At 44.8% G+C, this 13,450-nt stretch overlaps 1 protein-coding gene across 2 annotated transcripts; it reads left to right on the top strand.

Moving 5' to 3' along the window:
• Positions 1 to 556: 556 nt before the first annotated feature.
• TMEM11 (transmembrane protein 11) lies at positions 557 to 13,450 on the top strand. Of its 2 annotated transcripts, none has more exons than XR_016282486.1 (2): positions 557 to 1,006; positions 12,506 to 12,592. XR_016282486.1 is itself a non-coding variant. In XM_089540335.1 (2 exons), exons 1-2 carry the CDS (start codon positions 2,436 to 2,438, stop codon positions 13,020 to 13,022), a joined length of 594 nt encoding a protein of 197 aa, XP_089396461.1. In that variant the 5' UTR covers positions 2,179 to 2,435; the 3' UTR covers positions 13,023 to 13,450. The 2 variants fall into 2 exon arrangements, 1 of the variants encoding a protein (XP_089396461.1); XM_089540335.1 differs by lacking the exon at positions 557 to 1,006 and adding an exon at positions 2,179 to 2,512 and having other exon boundaries at positions 12,506 to 13,450.

The raw sequence follows: 13,450 nt of genomic DNA, 5'->3' as shown, positions 1-13,450 counted from the left end.
ATTCAACCCCATAGACTGGGAATGGTTTAATTGCAATTGCTTTCCCCATAGAATCCTATGGATTGTAGCATGATGAAGGGGAACTTTGTGTGCATATTGTGTGCCTTCGAGTCATTTCCCACTTACGGCGGCCATAAGGCAAGCCGATCATGGGTTTTTCTTGGCAGGGTTTGTTCAGAGGAGGTAACAACAGAAATAAATCACCTTTTAAAAGTACATTTCCATTGATGTTCTCAATGGGACCGTATTCATGGAGTGTTTTCTTGCAACTGCCTTGCACCACTTGTTGGAAGACAGGCCAAATGTAAATTAAATAAATGCCATGTATTTATGGCATACTTCAAAGATATAGCTGTGATAGTCTGTAGAATCAGTACATAGAGAGATCTTGTGGCACCTTTTGAGACTGAAAGAAAGAAGCTGGCAGCATGAGCTTTCATAGACTTCAGTCTACTTCCTCAGATGCATTTGGACATCTAACAAAATAGACTGAAGTCTATGAAAACTCATGCTGCCAACTTCTTTCTTTAGTCAGTCTCAAAGGTGCCACAAGATCTTTCTATGTACCATTTATGGCATAATGGTTTGAGTGTTAGACTAGGACTTTGGGTGACCAGGGTTCAAATCGCTGCTAAGTTATGGGAAGCCACCAGATGACTTTGGACAAGTCTCATTCCCTCAGCCTTAGAGGAAGGCGAGGACTAACTCCTTAGTATAAATCTTGGCAAGAAAACCCTCTCATCGTTGCCGTACTTTGAAACCAATTCGAAGGCACATCATCTCGATAAATGACATTTTATATCCCAAGGTTCTGGTTCCAGGCTGAGAATTTTGCAATGGAATTTGCAACCTGCGCCATTCTGCGGCTGTTGAATGGGACAGTTAGAAGCGAAGCCAGAGTTGGCAAAGGTCTGGATCCCATCTCCGTTGGGATGGACATCACGAGAAGGAGGCCGCTGGCCTGGAAAAGATATTCCACGTCAACATTAGCAAGAATATCTTGAAGGTAAGAGCTGTTCGATAGCGGAAGACACTCCCTTGGAGAGTAATGGAGTCTCCTTCTTTGGGGGTCTTTAAACAGAGGCTGGATGGCCGTCTCTTGGGGATGTTTTCTGTATTCCTGCAGAGCAGAGGGTTGAACCCTTCCTACTGCTGTTCGAACCGGATTAAATGATCATGGTTCGCACTTGAACCGAATTGGAGAGGGAGGCCTGTTTTTTATTTTTATTTTATTGTCTATTTTCTTTAACCATGTTGCTTTTTAAATTTTGTTACGTTGTATTTTTAAACACTTTTTTACTGTTTTCATTGGATTGTTTTGTTTTTTAAAGTGTTGTTTTAACGTGTGTGTGTGTGTGTGTGTGTGTGTGTGTATATATATATATATATATATATATATATATCGTGAGCCGCCTTGGGTCCCAATTGGGAGAAAGGCGGGATATAAATAATATAATATAATAAACTACACATCCCAGAGTTCTTTATTTTATTATATTTTTTCTCCTGAAGGGACCCAAAAAGTCGCCTCAGATTGTTTTTTAAAAAGCATTACAACTAAATTTTAAAACATTGTTTTGAAAACAAAAATCACCTCAGAACAGTATAAAGATATATATATATATATATGTATAATTTAATGTAATTTTATACTGTTTTGAGGTGATATATATATATATATATATATATATATAGTATATGTATATATATGATGGAAGTTGAAAGGCCATATGAAAAAACCACTTTGATTGGATGGAGCCATGGCAGTTGAAGAGGTATCAAACTGCCTTATTTTTAAATGTATTTTAAATGTATTTTTAAATGTAAGAACTTGAAAAAGGGTTGTTTTTTTTGCCCAGAGGCGGGATTTATGAAAGATAGACGTGCAATAGCCAGACTGTGATTGGCCAGTTGGCTAGGAAGGGGCGGAGTCGACGTCCTCAAACCCTTCCCTGTCAGGGGTGTTGGTAAACGTTCCTTCTGCCCCGCGCACGTGACCGGCGAAGGGCGGGCCTTCTCCACATGCAGCTCCGCCCCCGTTCCCTTCTGGGAAAGAGAGTCCTTCCCCTTTCCTCCCTCCCTTTCCAAGCGTGACTATGTGACTACGTTCCCCGTGAGGCACCGCGCGGCACGGGGTGAGCGGGACGAGGCGAGGCCGGGGTAGCGTAGTCGTCTCCGCAAAGCTCCCTGGGATTTGTAGTTAGGATGTTTTCCCGCTCTCTCTCAAACTCCTTCTCCCTCTGGCGCCTCGGGACTACATTTCCCGCCAGCAGCTTCCCTCCCAGCGGCCTACCTTTTTTCCCCACTGCGCCTGCGCGTCCCCCTTTCCTTTTCCCCCCTCCTCCCCGCCGTACTTTTGGCGGAGAGAGGAGACATTTGCTCTTCCTCCTCCTCCTCTCTCTCTCTCTCTCTCTCTTTCCTCCTCGCTCCCCAAGATGGCGGCCTGGGGAAGGAGGCGCGCCGGGCAAGGCAGCTCCGCCGCCGCCGCTGCAGCCGCTGGTCCCCGGGAGAGGTGAGTGGAGGCCGGGCCTCCTCCTGCTCCGTCCCTCAGGGCTCGCCTGGGCGGCTCTGGACCAGCCCCAGGGCCCTGAAGGGGAACAAAGAGGGCTCCATGAAGGGAAGGAGGAGAGGCTGCCTGGCTCCCTCTTGGAATGGGTCTCTCCTGGGTTCAGACCCAGGCCCCTTCTCCTCCTGCGTTGCGATCCTGGGAAAGGAAGGGGCACCAGCCTAAAGCTTCCAGACCTCCCTCCCTCCCTCTCTTCTTCATTGCGATCCTGGAAGGAAGGAAGGAAGGAAGGAAGGAAGGAAAGGGGCACCGAAGTAACCCCCCAGACCTCGCCCTGCATTGCAAGATAAAGGCCTCGCTCCTCTCCCTCCATTGCACTCCTGAAAAGAGGGGGGCACTGGACTAAACCCCAGGCATTGCACCTTAATACATTGCAATCCTGGAAGGAAGGAAGGGGGGGCACCAATCTGGAGCACCCAGACCTCGCCCCACAGTTTTGGAGGAAGGGGACTGAACTAAAAGCCCCAGACCTCTCCTTCCATTGGTGTCTTTGGGGGGGGGGGATTAACCCCCAGACCTCACCCTGCATTGCAATCTGAAGGGGGGGTACCAAGCTAAATCCCCAGACCTCTGCTGGCTTTGCAGTCCTGGAAGGGAAGTCTAAAACATCCAGGCCTCAGCTGCAATGTCACCCTGGAGGGAGGGGGGCAACATAGTAAAGCCCTCAGACCTCCTCCTCCTTCATTGCCATATTGAAAGGAGGAGGGGGGGTACCACACTACAATCCTCACTCCAGCCCTGGAGGAAGGACACACAACTAACACCTTGAAACAGGGCGGGGGATCACACCACACACACACACCTTCACACCAATGTGCCCCTTTACTTCTTAAACCAGGAGAAGGGAGACTGGGCTTGAACTGGGGGGCAAACCTGTTAGCTCCCCCCCCCCAAATTTCCAAGAAATTATACACATACGAGAAACTGTACCCACAGACTGGAAATGGAAGAAAGCAGATAGGAAGAAAGCCCATTCGTTTGAGTTGTGGCACTGATACTGTGTGCAGCCAAGAAGACAAACAGATGGGTCCTTCAACAGATAGTACTAAATCTTCCTAGGATCCAAGGAACCATACAGACAGGCTAAAATAAAGCTGCTTCGGGTCACTTTGGAGGTATGGCGTTTCAATGATGCATGCGTCCTAAGAGTCCGGAAGCTGCACCAAAGCTGCTCTGCAGTCCTTAGGACTGGAGCATGGCTTTGGTGTGGCTTCCGGACTCTTAGGACGCATGCATCATTTTAACAGCATACCTCCAAAGTGACCCAAAGCAGCATTATTTTGGCCTGTATGTATGGGGCCCAAGATGATTAAATTGAGGCTATTGTGCTTCAGCCACATCATGAGAAGACGCGACCCATAAGAAAACACAATGGTGCAGGGGAAGGTAGAGAAACGGAGAAAGAGAGGAAGATTTCATGTCGGATGGATAGACTCAATCCGTAGCCAATGGGCCTGAACCTACAGGACCTGAGCAGAGAAGTGGAGGATAAGGGGTCTTGGAGGTGTCTCAGGGTTGCCATGAGTCAAGGTCCATTCAAAGGCAGCTAACAACAACAAACTATGGAATAAAGGCAATGGGAGGGGATATAAGTTGGTCATGGTCAAGGCAGCAAATGAAAAGAGGTTGAAGGAGTAGAAGGGGCACATTGGTGTGAAGGTGTAGGGAGGGGTGTTGCAGGGTTACAGTTCAGCGTTCTAGTTTGGTGGACTTCTTCCCTTCAGGGTTGCAATGCAAGGTGAAGTCTGGGGCTTTTAGTTTGGTGCCCCCCCCCACCTTCCAGGGTTGCAATCCGGTGTGAGGTCAAGGAGATGAAGGAGCATCAGAGGGGAATAGTTTGGAGGGAGGGAGGACTGTTGAAGTGAAACTCTGGGGGTGGGCAGTGAGGGTCTATGTTGGTGTAAGATGGTAGGTAGGTAGGTAGCATGGCAGAAGGCTATGGGAGAGAAGGGGAAGTTGCAGGAATTTGGTGTGATCCCAAGCATGTGTTGGAGAAGGGTATAGTAAGGCCCTTGAAGCCAAAGGACTTAGAGGTGTGATTTTATTTACTTTTGGAGGGCTGGAGAGTTAGAAACAAAGTGGAAGATGGAGGTTGAAGAGGGTAGGAGAGCAGAGAATAAAATAGTGCCACTCGGTTGTGTGTAGGGGACAAGCTGCACCTTCATAGTTGGGATAGAAAGGCAAGGGGCCTGCGAAGCAATCCTTGACTTAAAGGAGAGGACGCTCTCACCCTTCCCAGATGTTAGGCTCCGAGTGGAGAGAGCCGCCTCTCCTGAGGCTATAAAAATGTCCTTGGATGCTCCTAACATCTATTTTTGAAAGCGGCAAACGTCCCCCCCCCCAAAGTCCTCTGAGAGTGACCTCTCGGTGCACAGCTGTTAGTGCCGTTTGAGTGATTTGTGCTTTTAGGGCGTTGATGCATTGTTTAGGATTTGGGAGGTGTGGGTTGAGAGCTGGCACTGGATTAATCCAGTGGCTGTTGTTGGCTTTGGCAGTTCCCCTCCTTTGGTCCATTAGCTGTCACTTGGCTTTCATCAGAGAATGCAATGAGGTGGGATAATTAATCTCTCCTGAGTTCTTTGGGGATATCAACTTCAGTTGCTAAAGCTTAAGAGAGGTTAAGTTTTTTAGTCCTGATGATAGTGCTGTAGGTACGAAGCAAACAGCCTTACCTGTGAATTGCAGATTGCATTTTATTGCAGTTGTATTCTACTCCAATTTCCAAGTTTCTAGCAAGTTTCCCAGGTTTCTGTTTTTGCCAACTCCCTTCTTTGCAATGGATGAAGATGTCTGACTGGTTTTTACCTCTTTTAGGGATGGTTTCAGTCACTGGAAAAAAGCATTTTAATGTTCAGCATTACAAGTGAAAGAAATAAACTTTTAAAATAAACAAATATTGGTTCCAAAATGGCTCAGCTGAACCGAGTTCTTTAACTTAAAAAGAGCTCCAGCTTCTGAATTACCATAAGCAAGTGGTACATAATGTACTTGATTGCATTATGTGCTACATGTAGTACATAGTGCACTACAGCATAGTAAACGGAGTGTCCACAGATGTTAAAACCTAGATCAGTAGCCTATCAAGTTACAAGGCCAACAGGGCAATCTCTGCAGCAAGAACAGAGCCTGCAGAAGTGATTTAGGAAGTTGGTGTATGTATCTGCTGCTCAGTGAAGTGTGTCTGTGCAAATAATACATAGGCCTGTTACAGACTGCCAAAATAAAGCTGCTTCGGGTCTCTTTGGAGGCATGCTGTTTAAATGATGCATGCACCCTAAGAATCCGGAAGCTGCAGCAAAGCTGCACTCCAGTGCTTAGGAATGGAGTGTGGCTTTGGCGCGACCTCCGGACTCTTAGGACCCATGCATCATTTAAATAGCATACCTCCAAAGAGACCCGAAGCAGCTTTATTTTGGCAGTCTGTAACAGGCCATAGTGTATATGAATACCCTGTTATGGATTAGTTGCAACGCAGGATGTAAAACCATGGTGTGAAGCAGGCTTTGTAAATCTTAGGTTCCATTGACCATGGTTAAATGTTAAGATGCAGTGTCCATGGTGAAAGCAGCTTGCCTCTCTGCTTGTAAGATAAGCAGCTTATTGGCATTTCCCAACAGTTTACATGCTCTCAAGTGACTGTGGCTACTATAGTCCGTAGCAGGAATTACTCCTATTTTCCTGAATGAGATAGGGTTGATATTTGTAACTACTGCTTACACACAGCTGGCAGAGGAGGTTCTTGTTCCAAATAATGTGGTGTGTTCAGATCTTCTGAATTTATGTTGAACCTATGTTTAGCCCAATTGTGTTGTTTCTCTTCCTCATAAGTGTTGAAAATGCATATTTCTCCTTTGGAGAGGGACCAGATAGCCATGGTTGTCTTGATCAGTGTTCTCCTCTAAGTGTAACATCTCAGTCTTTGACTGTTAGGGATCTTTTTAGATACAGATCTGATGTTCTCCAGGTAATTGCAAAGTCTGTGCATACATTACGGCAGATAGATTTCTCTTCATTAATATGTTATATCGGATTGTGGGGTCAGGGTTCACAAGGACAGTGAACTAAACCTTTTAGTCTGCACGGTTTCTGTCTGAAAAGCAGTTTTTTGACATGTCAGGAGAATCACTAATAAAAATATTGTTTGGAACGATGAAACCTGGTCAGATTTAATAATACAGTCAGTTCCTCAGACTTGTGGGAAACATCTCTTTGGCTTAGGAAGCGAGACAGTTCAAATACTGTCCTTTGACAGACTGCCTTTTCTTTCATGGATTTTGGTTTTGCTCCAATATCTAATGAAGGCCTTGTCTGTTCACTTATATCATGCTTTTATCTGCTTGGTCTTCCTTGCTCTCCAGTCCTAAAGGGATCTCCAGGTATAGTGGCATGGTTTGTATGGGGAATTTTATTACATATAGTATGCTTTGCATGGAGAAGGTCTCCATGATTTCTGGCATCTCCAAATAAGTCTGGAAGGGAGTTGTTTTAAACCTTGGAGCGACACTGCTGCCTCTCATAGTAGACTATGTTGAGCTTGATGAATCAGTGATCTGACTTAACAGTTCTTTCCTCTGAAATATAGCTTACTGCAGCACCTGGTATTCATTGATGGTCTCCCATCCAAGTATTAATCAGAGCTGACCCTGTTTAGTTTCCAAGGTCAGACAGGATCTGATAGGGTCCTGCATGCATTTGAACCTCCCATTTGGGCAAGATGCCTCTTTAATGAGAATCCTTTCATCTTTTAGGTTTCCCCAACCTTGCGTACCCCAAATGTCCACTCCCATCATCCCTGGCCATTGGCCACATTGGCTAGGGCTGATGTGAGCTATGGCTGAAAACAGCTAGAGCACAAAACTTTGGGGAAGGAGATTGGAGTAATGGTCTAATTTTACAGTACAGTATACAGTTGCATGTTATTCTACCCTGGATTAAACTGTTTGCCTTTTGGTACTCATGTTTGTTTTAAGCAAAATTTGCTTTGGATTGTATCAGAGGCTCCAAATAAAAGCTGGAGATAACCTTTGGCCAACACTTCTGCACATTTTCTAGGCAGCTTTAAGATTTTTTTAGGCAGGATTGTTTTTGAAGTAAATGAAAATGGCTGTTTCTCCAACAATCCTGGAGCTACAAGAGCGCATGGCACATAATGATTAGTAGCACAAACCTAGGTGTCTGTGCTTATAAGTAAGTCCCATTGGCCAGGATACAGTGATGGTCTTCTGCAGGATCCTGCTTCTTTTGCCAGAATCTGTATTGCCTTCTTCTGCCTTCTGTCTTACCTGTTCACTCCAAAACCCTGTTCTTCACAGTTGGGAAACAGTATGGAGGAGGCTTTTTGGCACCATAGATGGCTGCTCTGAGAGGACAAAGCAAGGAAAGTCAATTCATGGTGTGTACTGAAGTATACTTAGACCACCAGATCTTGGCCATTGAAGGCAATGTGGCTTAACTCCCAGGTGAAGTGGAATCACAGTCTTTGAGACAGACCTTGGAACCAGAAAGTTCTCTAGTTCAGATCTTGTCTTGGTCATGAACCCATGAGGCGGATCTGGTTCATGACCAAGCATTTGGCCACCAGCTCTTTCCAAAGTGCCACAGTAGTAGTGGTCTGCTTTCCCAAACAGTAGTGGCTTGTTCATTCAGGGTGATCGGTGTGTCTGTTACTATATACATACACAAAGAGTTCTAATATCTGGCCAGACATGATGGAATATCTTCTTTATAAAAACGATATTGAGGTTGAACCTTCAACACATTCCTTTTCCTGCGAATAATCACAAAAATGTCACAGCCTCACCCTGTGACTCTTTCCTTGTGCAGAATACCATTCACACATTCAGCGTGAGTCTCTCAAGATGGGCAGGCTTCATCGCGGCTGAAGCTATTTTTATTCAGCTCTGGACTTGCAGCTTTTCCATTATGAATGAAATTCTGCTATGCCTGTTCACATTTATTATTCTTTACCCTGTTGTTTCCCTTCCTCCCTGCCCTTTCTTTTGGAGCCTGGCTTTGCATGGTGGGGCTGATATTAATGGGCTGACAATGGCAGTGTGTGGATAGATGCTCTGGGAAAATTTTTCTTGCTGCTCTCTTCTCTGATCTCCGCTTCCCACTCTATTGTTTCAGCCCTGAGCTTTCCCAGGCAGTCGTATCAAGCCATGTACTGCTTTGGTGACATTGAATTCTTTGGCTGTAGTTAATGTTGGAACATTTTGTGTGGAGGCGCACAGTAGCATCAGAGGCCAGGATCTCCAAGTGACGATGTTGTGTGGTTGCATCTGCATCGGGACCTGTCAAACCTGATTATAACTTGGTCTTGAGACAAGGTGATCTAGGTCTTATGTAGCGTAGAGTGCATTGGGATGCCAGTGCTCCTGTAATTGTCAGACATGCTGCTTGAGACTTGCAGCATGTGATATAAACCTTGACAGCTGTCAGTGAGGTTCCAGAAATAAGAATTCATATCCTTCCAAGACCTTAAAGCGAACCTGAGAGCTAGCATGGCATAGTGGTTTGAGCATTGGACTACGACTCTGAAGATCAGGGCTCAGTTTCCCACTTGGCCATTGAAACTCACTGGGAGTCACACACTCTGAGCCCTAGAAAACTCCATGGGGTCGCCACAGGTTGGAAATGATTTGAAGGCACACAATGAGAAAGGCAAACCTATCATAGGATTCTCTTGACCAGGTTGTTCAAGGGGATGTGCCTTTGCCTTCCTCTGAGGCTTGAGAGGATGTGACTTGCCTAAGGTCCCCTCACCATGGCTGAGCGGGGGTTTGAACCCTGGCCTCCCAACCCTGAAACCACTGCACCATGCTGGCTCTCGGTCATTTAAGCAAGTGCTTTTCTTCAAATTGTGAATTAACAAAATAATAATTAAAAATGTTTATCCAAAAGCTTTTGAGAGGCATTTGCAATAACTATTTGTGTATGTGTGTGTGCATGCACAGGCACCATTTGTATGTATTACTTGCATCTTGCATTGTGTATCCGCTGGTACCTTGACCTTGGAACGCTCTCCCCGGACATGAACTTGGCATCAGCTCTAATTCTTGTAAGCGTAAGGTAACAACTATCTTTCATTTTCCTTGAGCTTTTAAATGAACAAAATGTGACTTGGAGTGCTTTTGGTTTTAATTAGCACTGTGCCTCTTATTCGCAATCTGGTATGTTTTAACCCTATACTAAAAGCTACTTTGAACATATTTGATGGAAAGTGGGATAAAAATATAGAATTGGGATTGTCAAATTAATTAAGCACTTGCATGATGTCTTTTAAATGAACAATTGATTAAATGTGCATATTATGAATACTCTAATACAGATATAGTGGGCCCTTTGTATCCACTGGAGTTTGTTTCCAGGACATCCTTCCTACCAAAATCTGTGGATGCTCCAGTCCTATTTAATACAATGGTGTAGTAAAATAGTGTCCTTTATATAAAATCAAGGTTTGTTTTTTGGGATTGGCACTTTTTTGAATCTTTTCAAGCCATGGATACTTGAATCCTTGGGTACAGAGGGCTGACTGTACCTTTTTGTGATGCTGAACAAAGTATAAAACAGCAACATAATGATTAAAAGGCTGCCATTTATTGCTTGAAAGAGAAGGCAACCGCACTGTCTTCTTGTTTGGCCTATTAACAGTTGATGCATCAAAATGATGGAGGCAATGAACATCTGCCCTTAATTTGTACCTCCACAGACTAAAATTTGACCAACCAGTTGACTATAGTGTTACGACCTTAATATACATGTGCCTGAACATGCCTGTGCGCACTCAGAGGTTGAATGGAGGAGAAAATTTAGGTTCCTAGGCATGAATCCATTTATAATAAACCAGGAGTTATTCCAGCTGTTGTGAATATACGCTAGTAAATAACGCTTGCAGTCTTGGCTACTGTTCTGTATTCTTTTCTGGAGTGACTCAGAGTATATGAAGGGGCAATGAAGCTCCCGATGTGCTGTCCCACCTGTGGATTTGCCTGTGCCATGGCTTACATTCAGTCTTCACACATATTGTGGCAGCCTTTAAGAGATGTGTGTCAGCTTTCTAGAACAAGTGGAGGTTTTTTACTGTCTTGGGGAGCCCAACCTGGTGAGCATAGTTATATTGGAATTGTTAATGAGGCTGTCACATAGAGAATAGCAGTAGTAACGAATCTGGGTTTCTGTTCACAGACTTCCTGCTGAAATGAGATGGCTGGCTGGGGTCCTCTTGCAGCACTAATGTTCACACTGTCTCCCAATGCCACTGAGGCAAGCATTATTCCAGACGGTTGCTGAACAAACTCTGTGTGCACAAAGCTTCCCTTTGTTTGGGGTGAGGGGGTCTGGAAAACAAATATGTGGCATACACAGCTGCTCCAAAGCTTTGTTCATAATGAAAATAGGAAGATGCTGGCAATTGCAGAGTTGAGGGAATGCCTTGACTTTTTAAGTGTTGGTATCTGCTTCCTAGGAAGACTGAATAATGTGCTCAGACATTTTTCCTGGCAATTTCCATTGTGAACGTTGACGGGTTATTCTCAGCATTCAGTTGTTAGTTGGCTCCGTTTTCTGGGTTGGTGTCTAGGCAATCATTTTCTCATGAAAGCCTTTTGCATGCATAAATTGGCCTTTCGAAATGCAGGTACACCTTCCCTTTCTGGAAAAGACCTGTGGCCTTAATTCACAATGTCAGAAACATTTCTTGGACTTCAGCAAGGTATACTGATAACAAGGGTTATATTTTCCATTATTAAAATAACTCCGTTGTAAGAGTTTTGCTTATAAAAGGTGCGTGGAAATGAGCTATCCAGAGCTAGGATCTAGTTGTGCTGAAAAATGCTATTTTGGCACCACTTGGGTATCTGGAACAATGTTCCAGTTTATGTGTAGAATTCTTGTGTTTATTAATCTGTACTTATTAAACTGTCTGTAGCTCTTAAACTCATCTGTTGGAGACATCATTTGGCACTGGTGAATCTTGTTTTAGAAATGATCCCTAGATCTTGCCTGGAATCTTTGACAGCTGCTAGAACCACCATTGGCAAATGGTCTTAAATGAGTATGGAAAACAGTACTGAAGAGAAAGGAAGCAGGTTAACAAATGGTGGGGCAGGACCCCCGGATGAAGGTCAGAGTTGTTGAAGGAGGGCCTGAGACTTGGAAGCCTTGATACCTCCTCCGTTTCCCAAATCTTTTTCTCTGGAAGACGAAAGGCAAGGACATATGGATGAAAATATGCACACTAACGAAACCAAATGATTTTATTATATGCTATGTTTAGTGGGGTTGGGGGGTGATGTCTGCATGTAGCTGTAAAGGGGGTGACAAGGATAAAAAGCTTGCTGACTTGGCTCCATTCTCTTAGGCATAGAGTTCTGTGTAAATTAAACACCAGGTAGAGGTGTCTAGTCCCTATGATGAAGAAAGTTAGCTGTGGGAATATGTGGCTGCTCCTGCTGGAAAGGCTCCAGAACATGAGGGGAGTTTGGGACAAAGCTTCCAGTTGTCAAGAGGCTGAGCTTCTTCTGCCTTGTATGCACTGAACCTTCAAAATCAGTTGCAAATATCTCCTTTGCTTATTTTAACAGCTGATAAAACATGAGAGGTGGAACATTGCAGCCAGAAAGAGTTATGAAAAGCAGTCATTTCTTGAAATAACGTTGAGCCAAAGAGTTTAGTTTCCTCAGTGCATAACTTGGGACTATTAAAAAGGATCCAGAGTCTGAGGCCCCCCTGTCTGTTAGCCTATCCTCCCTGTGTATCGTATCCTATCCTCATTTACAGTCACCTTTCTTTGCACACATGAATACCTCGAGGGGAAAAGACCCTGTTCAGACAACAGAGAGTGAGCAGGGAGCCAGAGGCACGTGGGTTCTTCTGAATAGGATGATGGAGGACAAGCTCCCAGTGCCTTGAGTAACTCTTTACTTTTCATCCTAACAGGGTCAGCCTGTCAGCCACAGACTGTTACATCGTTCATGAAATCTACAATGGGGAGAACGCTCAGGACCAGTTTGAATATGAGCTGGAACAAGCCTTGGAGGCCCAATACAAATACATTGTGATTGAGCCGACGCGCATCGGGGACGAGACGGCCCGCTGGATCACTGTCGGGAACTGCCTGCACAAGACGTCGGTGCTGGCTGGCACGGCCTGCCTTTTCACCCCACTGGCCCTCCCAGCAGATTATTCCCATTACATCTCCTTGCCGGCCGGCGTGCTGAGCATAGCCTGCTGCACCCTGTATGGGATCTCCTGGCAATTTGATCCCTGTTGCAAGTACCAAGTGGAGTATAATGCTTATAAACTCTCCCGCCTGCCCCTGCATACACTCACCTCCTCCACTCCGGTGGTTCTGGTGAGGAAGGATGACCTGCACAGAAAGAGACTGCATAACACGATAGCACTGGCTGCCCTGGTGTACTGTGTAAAGAAGATTTATGAACTCTACGCCGTATGATTGCAGCAGGTGAAGGAGAAACAACCTGCAAAGACAGAAAGCGTATTAAAGACTCCCACAGTTAACATCCAACTTTTCCTCTTGAAGTGGCAGTGCCTGGGAAAGCAGTTTGGTTTATCCATTTCTTTTTTATTTTCGTTTTGTTTTTGGTTATTTCTCAAATAAACACATGTCACTGGGCGCATCAAGAGAATTTTTCAGTTCTTTCTTACACCTCGGGACATGGATCTGCAATGAAACTGAACGCTGTGGGAGCCAAAGGAATGGAATGTCAATGAAAGGAAACAATACAAGGAGGGGAGGGGTGTTAGCTTTCTTTCTTTCTTTTTCTTCTTTTGAGGAAACCTTTAAGTATATTGTTTAATTGTATTCTACAGAAGCAGCTCAAAATGATCACTGACCATTCATTAAAGGATGAGAATTTCAAA

Source organism: Sceloporus occidentalis, unplaced genomic scaffold (genome assembly GCF_023333645.1).
Source record: "Sceloporus occidentalis isolate IW3139 unplaced genomic scaffold, rSceOcc1.0.p SCAF_10, whole genome shotgun sequence".
Classification (NCBI taxonomy): domain Eukaryota; kingdom Metazoa; phylum Chordata; class Lepidosauria; order Squamata; family Phrynosomatidae; genus Sceloporus; species Sceloporus occidentalis.
The sequence above is the reverse complement of the archived record's forward strand: the minus strand, read 5'-3'. Positions and strand labels throughout refer to the sequence as shown.